Source organism: Zootermopsis nevadensis, unplaced genomic scaffold, assembly GCF_977971745.1.
Source record: "Zootermopsis nevadensis isolate Lab colony 2312 unplaced genomic scaffold, Znev_1.0 Znev_ptg000061l, whole genome shotgun sequence".
Taxonomy (NCBI): Eukaryota; Metazoa; Arthropoda; class Insecta; order Blattodea; family Termopsidae; genus Zootermopsis; species Zootermopsis nevadensis.
The window spans coordinates 22,753,188-22,768,568 of record NW_028259192.1 but is presented as its reverse complement, the minus strand read 5'-3'; the positions used below and the strand labels follow the sequence as shown (position 1 = coordinate 22,768,568).

General features: G+C 41.4%; 2 protein-coding genes across 2 annotated transcripts in view; one reads left to right on the top strand and one right to left on the bottom strand.

The window, feature by feature from the left end:
• Window positions 1-640: 640 nt before the first annotated feature.
• Window positions 641-15,381, top strand: part of pcm (5'-3' exoribonuclease pacman) — a 143,357-nt gene continuing 128,616 nt past the window's right edge. The window contains exon 1 of the mRNA XM_022065073.2: window positions 641-767. The gene's annotated coding sequence lies outside the window, so the exon portion shown is untranslated. The remainder of the gene's footprint in view (window positions 768-15,381) is intronic.
• On the bottom strand, window positions 1,802-12,609 carry zld (zinc finger protein zelda). Its single transcript, XM_022065088.2, has 2 exons — window positions 12,433-12,609; window positions 1,802-7,046 (listed from the first exon to the last, which is right to left on the bottom strand). The coding sequence occupies exon 2, from the start codon at window positions 6,821-6,823 to the stop codon at window positions 3,458-3,460; it is 3,366 nt and encodes a 1,121-aa protein (XP_021920780.2). The 5' UTR covers window positions 6,824-7,046; window positions 12,433-12,609; the 3' UTR covers window positions 1,802-3,457.

The window sequence follows — 15,381 nt, the reverse complement described above, 5'->3', positions numbered from 1 at the left end:
TCCATGTTTAAAGAAAGCCTGACATATTTTCGTGGTAATGTAATTTTTGTTGAAACGCCATAAACTATCAAGGAGGGCAGGTATTTTATCATCGCTGCCACGTCTGTATTTTTGTGATGATAAATTGGCCAAGACATGAAGCTGATAATTCACCTGTGGAACAGTTGCTACGCGGTATAAAGAATTGACCCATGCTGAGAGTTAAACCAGTTAACGCCCAGTCAGTCTTTATTACTGCTACTGTACATTTTCTCACGCGACACTCATAATTTAATATATCACCACTTTAAAAAAAATAAGTTACACCTTCAATCCGGAAAAAGGAACAAAAACATCTTTCTGAAACAGGTCTTTACCACCACCGATATCTTTCTTAAAAGGCACAGTATATAAAAAAGAATTACTTTTTTTTCCACAGAACTGCCAACACACTTTTTGTATCCATCAACATTCGGTGATAATACGAAATTCTAACATTTACATTAGGCTAGTTTTTGCAATAACTCTAGAATAAAAGGTTTGTGTGTACCATAATTGTTACTATAGAACACTAGTGGGAAATGGTGCAACGTGATGAAGTGCAAGTATATACATGCCTGAGTATCATAGGATGCAATGAATTAGTCATATTGTCAAAGGCAGTGGCAGCAATGGAGTCTTGAGTTACGAATGTACTTCAAGTTAACACATTTAGTTTTGTGATATTTGATATAAGACAGTGTAGTGCAGTGTTAGTTCCGAATCTTTTGGGGTGCTTTGCTAGTGAGGTAAGTTTCAGTACAATTGCATGTATTTAGCCAACACTAATTTAAGGAAACTATTTTCGCGCTTTCTTGCAGTTTTGTGTATAAGCCTACCCTTGATTAGATCAGCAGATTCAAATAGTTTGCCTTAAAGTTCGTGGTTAGTAAGGTTAGGTTATCCTTTATGTTGGAAGGCTAGGAATTGATACTAATATACTCTAATAACCTAGACATTAATTTACCTTCAGAACACTTTCACAGTAGCCTCTTCAAAGTAAAGAGATTCTAGGGAATGAGTATTTTTTAAATTGTGAGAATCTCATTTAGAAGTGCCCAGTGCCAGAATTAGCATCATAACATTGCATTAATTTACATTCACAAGTGTAACCAAAATTAAACAATGGAGATTAGTCAGCAACACTATATTGACCTTGGTTTTCCAGTAATAATGCCATGTAGACCCCAAGTTAGATGAACATTTCAGAGGAACTTACTGCCTCCAACTTCAGGTCTTTGTGGCCTTGATTGTCAGGTGGATAGAGTTCAGTAAGAAGGTTTTATGAGTAAAAAAAAAAAAAGACTTTGGGTTGTAGTTTCAAAGAAGCAGGTAATTAATTCCCTGACAAGTTGAGTGACCATCAACTTTCAAAGACCCTCTAATGCAGTTCAGTTGATTTTCACTGTGAATAAGTTGAAGGGAAGTTGTCTGGGATGTGGTACCATGTAGTATGGAAGATACATCTTTCATCTTACTGTCTCCATCATCAGTTTCACCCTGATCATCAGGGTGGAAGATGGAGGCAGTATGTTCCTCCAAATCCACACACTGTTACTGTCCAAGTGGCCAACAATGACTTCTTAACCACTGTGAGAACTTCAAATCTCACAACATCAATTTAGCTTTAAAAATTTCTGTTTTCAAGGTTAAAATTAAATAACAGGACAATATTTTGCTTTTATGAAAATTTCTTTAATAACCTAAAAAAACACAAATGGCGATATTGGATCGCACTCTGATAATATATGTACATGATTACTCATTATTGCTGAGGTAGTCGTAACACTAAGTTCAACCAATGGCAAAACCCGTCCATGTATCAGGAGACTAAAACATAAGTTATCTTACACAATAAATTATATGACAACCCTCTGCTTTGATTGGCACATTGTTGAGATGATGCTCAGATTGCTGGCTCAGTCGTGGACAAGCTACTGCAGCCTGTCCAAAAGTGGCTTTCGACTCGTAATATACGATTGTCCATAATGCAGAAAGAAGGGGGAAACATGTCAGGCTGACTGACAGACTTCCTCCCTCTGTTAACCTCCGTTAGAGACAATCACGCTATCTATCTTGTATTTCTACAGATTGAACATTACGTTTCCTCTGACAAACAAAATGCTGTTACTTCCAAGCGTTATCCTACACACCCGTAAAGAACAGATATAATTTAAAACACTTAAAAATCTCCCTATCTTTAGTAATGGTGCATAACTTTAACAAGATCAACACCAACATAATGAATTCTACATTTACAATAGCAACAGTAACACAAAAACTGCTAGTTGCTTTATTAACCCTGAATATGGTATTTATTGGAATATCTTACAGTATCAGTCTTGTAAAAATAATATATAACAATAATTAGGTCGACTGCCATGATATGAGGTGAATATGTCGCTTCATGTCAATGGAATAGAGTTCACCGATCGAGGCACAGTTCAGAAAACCGAGGAGGAAACACAATATTATGTAAGCCCTTAAAAGAATCATCACATACTCGAGAAAACAGGAAAAACTGTATGACACGTGGCATCTTGAGATATGTAGCGTTATGTAATCTTAACAACCATTTTATAAATCCGTATATATAAAAGTTGTGTCATGGAAATATACAAAGCAAAATTAAACATTAAATATCACAACAGGATGTAATCTCACAATTACACTCAACTGGAACTTGAACCAAATTAATTTCTTGGGATTCTAGAAACTGAGGATCCCTCCATCAGAAATTAGGCCTGATGATTCCAAACACTCAGTTTGCAAACAAAAAAATTTCCAAAATACTGTACATTGGAATGATATAACCACTCATCATAAACCTCTCAAAAACTTTCACAATTGACTCAGTATAAACTCATTAATTAATATTGCATTCAACAGTTCTTCTCCAATTTAAGTTTAAACCAACATTATCTAACAAAGGTGAAACAATTTAATGTACTACTCTAAGACTTAACGGACAGTCATTTAGAATACTTTATCACTGCAGGAACCAATCAAATTCTGTAAGTCAAATTCATTACAACAAATGAGACATTCTGCTACAATTATGTTGAATTATGAATTCAATCTTTGTCTGCAGATAGCTGTCTTTTGAGATGTCGCACCGTGCGGTCAGAAGACAGCCATCTATCATACTTGTCACACTCATAACCTCAAATCTCACCTTGATCTTTATAATAAAAAAGCCAGGTTTCTTATGAAACGTTTACGGTTTGTCATTATAAAGAAAAGTCTGTTCTCGACAAACCTAATTTTAAAATCAGTACAGGTGATTAAATAATTGGAGGTCGAAACTGAATCCTTTCTGCATTTGCGATGCCACATTTAAAAATAATTATAAAATTTAGTCTTAGTCTTAAAAATCAGCATTGGCTTTTTCAGGTCACAAATTAAGAATTGATTAATTATATCTGATATAAAATTGTATTTACTTTGCTGACACCACCTGAATGCCATTATGTGGATGAGCGGCCTTCCTGCGATGAGTCTCGCAGTGTTTCAGCATGTGGTCTTTGCGTATGAAGCCCTTGCTACAGATGTTGCATTGAAAGGGCTTCATCCCGGTGTGCAGGCACATGTGACGACGCAGATCTGTCTTGTGATTGAACTGCTTGGGGCACACGTCACACTTGTATGGCTTCTCGCCCGCATGCTTTGCCAAGTGTTGCTCATAGGTCATCTCTATCATGAATCTCTTCCCGCACCGGTCACACTTGTATGGCTTGTGCCCTGAATGAAAGCTCTTGTTGTGTTGCGTAAGATAGCATGCCTTGTTGAACACTTTGTCACAATCTACACATTTGTGAAGACTTCCGCTTGAGATGGACATGGATTTAAAAATGGAGTTCTTGGCTTTATTTATTCTGTTATTGTTGCTGGTGGTGTTGATGTTGTTATTGTTGTTGGCAACCATAGCTGTAATTTCTTCCATACCTGTGCTGGTGATATCATCTTCATGTCTGGTATTCGTAGCACGCGTCTCTGTTTGCGGTGGTTTGTCGAAATCGATGTTAGACGTGTGACAGTCTGCTGTGGTTGGTGAAAGGTTTAATGATACGTTTCCATTACCTCTGTTTCCGTTGGAGTCTGCCAGAAGATCCTTGCTGCTGCTTTCATCCAGAAGGCTATTCTGATCCTCAAAGTTGTTGAACCAGTACAGATTGTTGTTGTTCTTGTAGACATCGCTCTGCTTCATTGTCGCCAGCAAGTGCTGGTCACCATTCAAGAGCCCCCCCACATTATCAGTCATTGCTGAGGTTGGTCCCGTGCTCACCATGCTGTAACTTGGAGATGAAGTGGATGCTGTTAGCCCACTGAAGCCAACTAGCGAGTTTGCCCCAAAAGGGTGGTGTCCAATCTGAGCAAAGCTAGGCAATGGCTGCTTGTCCTGCTGAGGCGAGGACGTTACTGGGAACAGGAACTGTTGTTCATCCTGCAGATTGAGCGGGGACACGGTACCTCCACTGCTGCCACAATTACCAGTAATAGGTATGAGGTGGTTGTTGATAGAAGTTGGCAGCATTGGCTGGTGTTCTTGTAGTATAGAAATGTGGGGGGGCTGCCCGTTTGGGGAATACATCTCTGTTAGATTCGTCACCTGGAGTGAAGGCGGGGGTGTGGGGTGCTGGGAAGGGTGCAGAGGTTGGTGCTGAGGGATAGGGTGGTGGATAAGATGATGGGTGAGGGGCAGCGATGGTTGGGGTTGTGAATGAGGTGGTGAAACCACTTGGCCCAACATGTAAGGGTGCTGAGAAGAAAGTGGCTGTGGAGCTGCTCCCAGTTGGTGCAAAACTGCTTCTGGTGGCATTTGGGGGACTGGCGCTGGAGATGTACGGACGGAATTGGAAGGGTTGTGTAGCGGGTTCTCGCTGCTGTAACTGGAGGTTACATAGTGCAGGCCCCCCATTTGTGCCTCCATTGTTACTGAGGGACCTGCCATCAGGTTTGGGGAACTCCCTTGCTGTTGGTTGCCAGTTGGCAGCAGACCGCCATGTTGAACTGATGGCGTAATCCTTCCAAAGTTGCCATTGCTACTAGCATCATCGCTCCTGGAAGAGTCTTCAATCACAGATGCTATTTGGTGCCCTAGACCTGCAGGACTGAGCTGGGTTACATGCGACTCTCCTGCAGGTGTTCCTCGGGCACTATTTCCAACATCTGTGGCAGCGCGTCCAGGATGGTGATGATTGATGATGGGTTGCGTGGCTGGGTCAGGTGCGCCACTCTGCTTAACAGCATTCTTGTGCAGTGTTGTGTTGTAGTGTCTCTTCAGATGACCAGAACTGGTGAACCACTTGTTACAGGCAGAACAGTTGTATGTCTTAGGTCTCCGTGCCTCATTTGACTTCCAAGTCTGGTTACCACCTTGCTGAGAAGTCTGCTGCATTGATTGCCCATTCTTTTGGTGGTGGGGAGATGTCGAAGGCATCGGACCCGGAGGGGGAAGACTAGAGGATGAGATGTTAGGAACTGATGTGATATGATGTAGGTGTGGGTGTATTACTTGCCCGGGGATGGGTGCCAGGTGCTGGGAATATACACCTGCCTTCTGATATGTCATGGGTTGCTGGTGAGGAACTGTCACACCACTTGGAGATGTCACACCACGAAACTCTTGAGGTGCGGTGGAAGACATCGCGTGAGGATTAACATTATTCTGTGGGGTATCGCCCCAAAGCATGGCAGACACCGAGTGGGAATGACCACCCCTGTTGGAGGCCTCGCTGCTCGCTGCAGACTGTAGTGCTCTGGCCTCTCCTTCAGGTTGGTACACCTGGTGCACCTTATGTGAATCCAGGTCCAGAATTTCTGCTGCTGGCTCATCTTTCATCTTTCCAGCTGCGGCAGCTTGCTGGCCGCCCCCTGCTGTGTCTGGACTTTCATTGCTGCCATGATAGTTCTGAAACATGGCTTCCTGTGCGAACCGCATCTGGTTGTTCATGTATGGCGGAGATGGTGCTGGAGGGTGTGCGTTGTTGAGGTGTTCTAACAGAACTGAACTGCTGTTGCACACAAAGCCACACTTATCACATTGGTGGGGTGTCGGTGGTGGCTGGTAGGATGAGGATGGTGACGGTCCAGATGATGTCACGCCATTGTTACGATCAGGTACGTACAACTGACTCCCTGATGAGTGCGGTTGGTGGTACGGATGATAACGATACATGCCCGTCGACGTAATGACAAGACCGATAGACGACGATGAAGACGGCGATGACACTGAATTTGGCGATGATCGGAGATTGTCCACATTGGAAGATGCTGGGAAATCTGTACCTGAGCCTAAAATATACCCTGAATTGCTACTGCCATCCATGAAGTATCCACTTCCATCTGAACTGGGGGTCATGAAGTTGCTGTACTGCTGGCTGAATGGATGCAATACCCCATTTTGTTGGTGGGGCGGAGTCCTGTCACTCAGACTGTAACCCGCCGAGGCCATAGGAGAGAATCTTTGTGCTGACGAGTCTTGAAAAGGAGATGGCGCACTACTATAACTGCTGGGCGTCGGTGGATGATTGAAAGAGTTGGGCTGAGGACTGCCGCTCCCTGTCGCACGACCCGGTTCAGTCTTCATCATGCCATCGCTGGAGTCTGCGGGAGCCGTCGTGACGCCGCCCCTGTGCTTGTTGGAAGACGCATTATTGTTGTTCGTCTCATCTGGCTGCGTCGCCCACTTTATGAGGAGGTTCTCCTTGTGGTACTGCAGGTGCACATCCAGAGACTTTATGGTATCAAAATACACTCCACAATCCTTGCAGAGGTGGTCTTTCTGCACTCCGCTATGTGCCATACCTATGGCTTAGAGTTCTTGCACTGAAGTGCCCCCTCATATATGTTACAAAAATATCAATATCCTTAGTTGCAAAGAATTAATAATAATGGTAGCTCACTATAATTAAAGTCAATGGTAACTGATATCAGGACAATGACTGTCTGTCCATCCTTGTCGATAGGAGCCAAATTATGTTCTCATGTCCATCCTTTGTCCCAGTACTCGTTGATGACAGCATTACCTGCACAACAGACATAACGAGTAAGACCCTGTACATTATGAATATGCCTTAGATATATTATTAAAATGTTTTGAACAAGAAAGTGAGGGGGGACATTTGAATAGAAAATGGCTCGTCAGTAAAAAGGTAGCTTATTAAAGATAATAACAAATTGTATTAATTATTGAATAAAAATTTACTTGGATATTATCCATCGTCTAGTAATAAAACGTAAAAAAACGTAAAACGACGTTTCGGAGATGGGGCTCTATCTCCGTCTTCAGGTTCCTACTCAGTTGGGCCCACTAGATAGAGCTAATCCCTATCTCCGGAGATAGGGATTAGGAACCTGAAGACGGAGATAGAGCCCCATCTCCGAAACGTCGTTTTACGTTTTTTTACGTTTTATTACTAGACGATGGATAATATCCAAGTAAATTTTTATTCAATTGACTCTTCACCATCGTCAAGAAGTTTTAGATTTGATATGTATTAATTATAGAATTAAGAAATATAGGAAAATATTTGTATAAAATCTGTTATAAATGGGAATAAAATATGTAATATATAATTGGAAATGGAGAAAAAGAAGCGTTAGGTGGACAATTACATGACTGATATACTGACATTCCTGTATCAACTGCACGTGTTATGTGGCCTTGAATTGGATATTTAATTATAAATATTAAGTTTGGAAGGATACTGAATGCATTCAGAATTGATTCTGAGGTATTGCAGCATCTGCAAAAGAAATTTAGCCCCTAAACCTGAATATACTACTTAAGCTTAGATGGGAGGATAATATTAAAATGGATCTATAGAAAGATGAAATAAGAGTGAGCTGGCTCAGGATGGGTTCCAATAGAGGGATTCTGAAAAGGAAAATATTTTTTATTGAACCAAAATATTATTTTGAATTGTTATATAGTTGGGGAAATAAAAGGAGGGTTTTCTAAGAAAGCAAAATTTTTGAAAGATGAAACAGAAGTATTATAAAAATATTAACGGTTCAGAGAAAAGATTCAGGCAATGCATACTGGGTAGAAATGTTTTCAGACACATTAGACGTAAAATGAGAGAGATTTCATGTTCTGACTGGCGGGGAATTTGAAGGTGGCCTGCGACAAGGCATTATTCTGAGATCAACCGGATTCACCGTTGCTGATGTCAGTTTTGCATGCATATATCAATGAAAAACAATTCTACTTCCTTAAATGGTAGGTCCCAAGTTAAATTTATGGGTCCATAAAAAGACTGATGTTTTCGTGGTTTTTCGCAGTTGCTCCAAAGACGTGTCGGCATAGTACCTTAAATTTGGTCACAACGCGTCCTTCAAAGTCCCTTCCAATTTATTAAGCTGTTTGTCCGGTAGTTACCTTGTTTTATAAAAGTTAAATTATATATTTCTTGTCATTTTAAAATGTTAATAAAAGGCTCATAAGTATTTAGCTCGTCGATGAATGTCTACAATGTGACAAGACAAATTAATGAACGAGAAATCACCGATCAAAATAAATACTGGCGATTGGAAACTAGCTTCTGTACCCTCTACAGGCAGAGATGAAAGATAACATAATCAGGAGAGCAATCCCAAGTAGGAGAATACTAGGCTATAACGCTGTGAGAAACATCCCGTCTCTATCAGGGAGTTTCGATGGAACATACTACTTCCATCATCAGGAGTAGAGATGAGGCAAAGTATTTCCGAAATGTTGGTGCCTACGTACAATTCCACATTGCATTACAACCCAGAAGAACATTGAAATGTTTACTTATATGGATTTTATTTAGTATAGCTTTCAAACTCTTTAATGACGGGTATGGTCTCGGGTTCGATTCCCGGCGGTGCCCGAATTTATAACTTGTGTTGGGCAAGGCCGTGGTCTAGGCAACACGGAGTTTTCCTCCGTGGCATCCCAACAATTACTCCATTCACACACAGAAGAAGGCAATGGCAAACCACTTCTGGATCATCTGCCAAGAACGTATATGAACAGGTCCCAGTCCGAGAAAAGGATGGAAGGATCCTGTTCATATGGACCTGTCGTCAGACAGAACACTAAATAATAATATAATAATTCTCGGTAACTGAACTCCTTTGGCCTGTAGCTGGAACCCGGAATTATTAGTCACAACAGAGCAGGTACTGGGCAAATATCCTCCACCCCAAATCCTCAGGCACCTAGCTTTCTGGCCTGGGTAAAAGGTACCTGTGTCCATCAGGTCTTCTGGTTTGAGGGTACGTACGGAAGACTTCATGGCGTTAAGAATCACAGATTACATTGACATTTAGACGATTAACATCAAAGCCCCTCCACCCTGGGAAATGTTCACCATCTATCCCTGTGCACGGTGGTGTTACTTAGAAATTAGACAAATTCATTAATAGTTAACGATTCTGTTATAAATCTCTGGTGATTTGGAAATGTACTAGGTCGTTTTCAGTTTAATTATTATCAAATTTGCGTATAGGTGAATCTTCCAATACGAGTAGTTCAATAATTAAAAGTTATAATATGAAAGATGTGTGACTCAAGCAGGTTTATGGTCTCAGTAGTTTTAAGAAACATTCGAACGAATTCGAGTGCGTGGTATAACAATCGATATCAGGTTACCGTTAACAGGGAATTTCTTGAACTGTTGAATAGAACATGAGAATCAATCCGGTTCGTGACGAAATCTGTAGCATCATAATAACAATTGCCAGACCGCAGTTGGAAGACACCCAAGAATTGACCAATAGCAAACTAATGAAAGATAAGTCATCGTTGATTACGTGTTTGAATGCGTATATTAGGGGTAACAACTTCACAGTTCTTGGAAAAGATACTGTTTCTACCCAGGCTTCATTTATTTCCCTTCTTAGATTGCGTGCGTAGTGTAAAAATACCGGGTGTTCATAAAATCAAAGTAGTTTACGACGAAAATCGAACCTAGGTCGTCCAGTCTGAAGATAGTGTCTGGTATTAGTTTACAGACGTTTCACAGGTCATTCCTGCCTCCAAACACTTCCGAAACGTCTGTAAACTTATATAAGATTCCAAAGCGCAAAATTCCAGAACCCAGAACCATCCCTTATATTTCTGAAAGCAGCGGGGAAGTTTGTAGCATTGGAAGCGTCACGTTATCGTTTGTTATGTTAGTACAGACAAATGAAACTACGTGACTCAGAGCAAACAGTAATCACCCTCTGTACTCTTACGCAGTAGAAATATAAGCATCTGGTTCTCTGTTCTGAAATATGTGGGATTCTAGTACAAATTGCATGCATAAAATGAGCGCGCATTGGCGAGGTAGTGTTTGTGAATCTCCATAATTCTTATCTGCAAATTACAGTTCGGATATCAATCATCTGGTGATTTTAACAATTTAAAACCAGTGATAATTGCATGTATATCCCACCTGCTTCAACAATCAGTGACTTGGTCTGATTCTCAGAATAAACAGCGATTATTTCCTTAATCGGCGTTAACCAGTTGATCTTTGTAATGGTTAAGTGTGGTGTTTTCTTCGCGGTACGGACTGAATTCTTTAATATTAATCAGACGAACTATGATTCTCAGAATAAACAGCGATTATTTCCTTAATCGGCGTTAACCAGTTGATCTTTGTAATGGTGAAGTGTGGTGTTTTCTTCGCGGTACGGTACGGACTGAATCCTTAAATATTATTTAGACGATTTCTACGTCAAGGCGATAATTTTATTTTGTACGGGTGCAAAATAAAATCCAATTTCCTGGAAAAGTGTTCATCCTATAAAGTGGCAGGCTTCGTATATGGCAAAATACAATCTCGCGATTAATTTGTATAGAGATTTTTGCGGGCATTAATGAACAAGACCAATGAAGTACGCAGACTCGTGTTTGGAAATTATGTTTCGGGATACCGCCGTTTATTAACCCCCTGAGTCCAGTGGTAATTATGTGTACCACCTGATTTCATAACCAGTGACTGCATTTTGTCCCCTGTGTATTTATATTTTTTGAATAAATAGCTGTTAATTATTTCCTTAAACAGCATTAACCAACGGATTGTGTTCGTTTAGGTACGAACTAATTTTAAATTATTTTTTGAAGGTAAGCCTCTGCTTCGAACTGTGCAGACAAATGTCAACATCTCTGTAATGAAATGTATACTATCTATTAAAAGTGGTTGGGTGGTTGAGGATCCCTATAATAATCTGGTGGTGGGAGCTGAAGATGGCAACTGAAATCTTTGTCGAAACATCGTAACCTCTTTAATGCATAACTTAATAGGACACTTCTTTCGAGATAGCACCTTAAAAGTAAGTCATGCTCGCTTCCTTCCATATCCTTTACAATTCATTATTCATCCTAGACTTAAGGTAGTACGTGGAATTTGCCTGGGACTGAGGAAAATCACTACAGCGGGTTTAAATATAATTTCCCGAACACGGAGCAGTTGTAATCAATCGACCTTCAACACGGCCTAACAACTAACAAACCGGATCGGTGACATTCGTTTGTTGAAACGGCGAAATTGAGTAATTTCTTTTAAGAAATCTGTGGGTCTAAGGACCAATTTAAACTTTTACACGTGTTTGGACCATTGTCTCGCGGACAATGGCAAAAGTCGCTTGTGTGCTATTTCCTTTGGAAGTGAAACTCATTTAAATAATAATTAAAGCTTCAGTCCCTATCGCAAGGGGAACACAACATGATTGTTGGCAACGTTCGATCAGTTAACGCTGTTTAAGGATGTAATCACTGTTTATACGAAGACCATGCGTGCACTCTTAGGGAAGAAGTCATTGTTAAAGCAGGTGCTGCCGACCTAGTTGTGTGTAAACAACTCGCAGCGCTAAAACACCGGTCCAGGCCTTGAATAACGAAATGAATTCTCCGTTTCACATTTTAAAGATAACATTAAATGATGCATAAACGTCTTAAAATATTCATGAAATTTAGGTCCGGTATCGGCAAGTGTTTTAAACAAAGTTGTCCTAGATCTTCATCTTTTCCCAGGCTTACTAAACCCGTTCTGTTTTCCACTTGTAAGTCTGCTGTTTTTTTGCACGAGGAGCCAATAGCATGTTCCTAACTAAGTCACTAGGCTGTCTGCTTGGATGTTACGCCGTGTTATCTGGCTTTAGTTTACAGACGTTTAAGAGGTGCTTGCTGCCACAGTCGCCTTGATTAAGGAGGCAGGAAGTCCCTCTGAAACGTCGGTTTACTAAAGCCAGATTACACGGCGTAACAACCAAGCAGACAAGCCGTCTTCATACTCATCTCCTTGTGAACCTGAAATCTCAAGCAAAGTCGCTAATCGGAACTGACCTAAGTCTCAGCCTGGTCCAGACGCAGATCGAAAAATATATATATATATATATATGTAGCTTAATTCGGCCAGGTCGCACTGAAGTAAACCACAGAATCACCGTACTTACGTTAGTTGGGATCGGCCGATGATGTCAATCACAACACGTCCATTGTCTGACCACACATCAACACGTGTCTGCTACGCACTCACTGGTGTCCGGGCTCCTTGTGATGCTTTCGGGGTAAGAAGACCCCCGCTGTAAGGCAGTTACTTCGCCAACCAAAAGCGTCGGTTTTCCTTTCTAGCTAGCCAACCAGTCATCACCAAAAGATCTGGTCCTCCCCTCCACGGGTCCTACCCCTCTGCCCCCCCCCCTCGAACAGCGGAGGGTTGGGTTGGCGCTACGTGGCCTCTCCTCGGCTCTGACCAAACACCTTGTTCTTCGTACGAAGAATTGGATGGCCTTTCCGAACGACCCACTAGACTTAATCTCTGTTTCAGTGTTGTGACCCAGTGCGCAATACCCGAAAGCATATTTTTCCTTTAATTTCATGGAGCAGAGTGGATCTTGGGAAGCTATTTACGAAAATCCCCAAACTTTTGTTGCAGTGATTACTATCCAGCGCCAGGAGAATCCAATCAATATATTTATCCCGTGTCAGTAACATATCTGTCTTAATTATTATTCCGCCATCTGAACGTTGCTCTCCTATGTGATTTTTTCCCCGAACGTAATTTTAATAATAATTCTAAGGGAATCGTCAGACCCATGATATAGTATCACAAGTTGAGAAACTTCTTTTTAGATACACCCTGTTGCGTCATGGCCTCAGCTTAACAAGACCTGTCTCACCCCCAACCCCCCTCAAACCGCGACAATTGAAATTAATGAGGACATCCATCACCTACCCTCTGGCACGGAAACATTGGCAGAGACGGGAAACGACGCACGGACCCTCCCCGCGTGCTTTTAACAACTTTCCACCCTCTCAGAAGGTCGCCAGTTCGACGTTGAATAGGTCAGTGCGACCAAAGCCACTTGTGACGGTCGGATGGTGCATCATCTACGTTCGCTGTTCAAGATGTCTGCCCCTCTCAACCCCAACCCCCCCGCGACATGCGCTGGACCAGCTCCCCACCAATTTGCTCTCTTCCCCCCCTCCCCCATCCCGCCAACTGAATCAAGGTCTTACCAGGGCTACCAACATTAAAGTATCTTCAGTCACCGCGATTTTGGACTCGTCACTCCATTTTGTGGTCTGCCCCGTTATGACTGGTCAGAAATTCAAACTTAGAGGTCTTGGATCAACCATGACAAGAGTCTTGAACCCACAAGTTCGCGGATGATCGTTGTTAGATTTCCCTCAGAGGCCCGGTGAACCGCTCGACGCCAGCTGTGAGTGTACACCCATACACAGCGTGCCTTCCCAGTACTTGTCGATGTTCGCAAATCGAAACTCGACGTCGTATTTTTTGAACTCTCCCCCCTAGAAGATACGCCAGTGTAGAAACACTAGCACGAATTGAAATTTAATAATTTTACAATTTCATCATTTCAATGTTGGTCCTCACATCGAGATGTTTGTAGTTTTCAGCGCATGACCAAATGTTTTGCACAGTCCGTGTATAATCTGATTTCATAGCTGCAGTTTTTACTCAGTTACTCGTATTAAACCGCCACGGTGGTCTAGCGGTTAGAACGCTGGCCTTGTAATCCTGGGGTCTCGGGTTCGATTCCCGGCGGTGCCCGAATTTATAACTTGTGTTGGGCAAGGCCGTGTGGTCTAGGCAACACGGAGTTTTCCTCCGTGGCATCCCAACAATTACTTCATTCACACACAGAAGAAGGCAATGGCAAACCACTTCTGGATCATCTGCCAAGAACGTATATGAACAGGTCCCAGTCCGAGAAAAGGATGGAAGGATCCTGTTCTTATGGACCTGTCGTCAGACAGAACACTAAATAATAAATAACTCGTATTAAACGGGAAGCATTGCCTATGCGTGTAGGATTTGCCTGAAATTTTTACGACAGTGACTCCGATGATGGCTGTCTTCTGGGTTGTTGCGCTGTATGGTCTGGTAGAGGTTTACCGACGTTTCGGAGCTCCTTGCTGCCTCCATCATCATCGCCCTGATGATGGAGGCAGCAAGGCAATTGGTGATCGGAAATATCGAAGTCTACAACAAACAGATCAAAACAGATCAAGCCTACAAAGTGTTTTACGTGAGGAAGGAACCAGTTGACCTGCTAAGTGACTGGAGAAAATGATTTGTCGTCTGTATGCATGAATGAGGACACTGTGATAAAGAATTTTGGTGCCAGGAATTGAGTAAGATTGCAAAAATTCTTGTCACTAAACCTTAGCGTCTACAAATTAGTATTTTCTCTATCTTAAATTGGATGTTACATCAGAGCCCTGATGATGGGGACAGAGACGGTTTCTGAAACGTCGGTTTTTACTGTTTAACCATTTAACGCGAGACGATTTTATTAAGTTACATCGCCGTGAAAGCTTTAAATCATATGTGGATAGTGGAGTAGTATTTAAAAAAATTGTGGGCCCATTTTAATTTTCGTGTCGATGGAACAATTTTAGCGACTTCTTTACGTAAAAACGTTAGATTTTTATTGATGTGATCTTGTCCTTAGGTTTTCGCGGTCATTGAGTGATCTTGGCTTTCTGGAGTCGGCCGCTTCGAATGTTTTAACTCATTATACACGAAAATAAAATTTTCTTCAGATGATCTCGGTTGGAAAAAAGACAAACGAAAGTATTGATTTAAAATACAGTGTTGAAATCAGATGCGTTCTATTCTGTTAATGTGGTAGTCAATTACAACACCACTTTGAAGCATACATTGAACAGGTTTCATAAATTCTAAATTTTTTCTCAGAGGAAAATAAATAAATTCATTCAGTAAACTCTTTAGACTCTTCTAAAATTTTATTAAGTATCATCTAGCAGTGAATCCTCGCGTCTGAATGTGTTGTTTGTTTGTTTGTTTGTTATGAGATAAATATTGTGTCGCAGACGTAATTATTCACTTTACTGAAGGGCGATACTTTCATGAA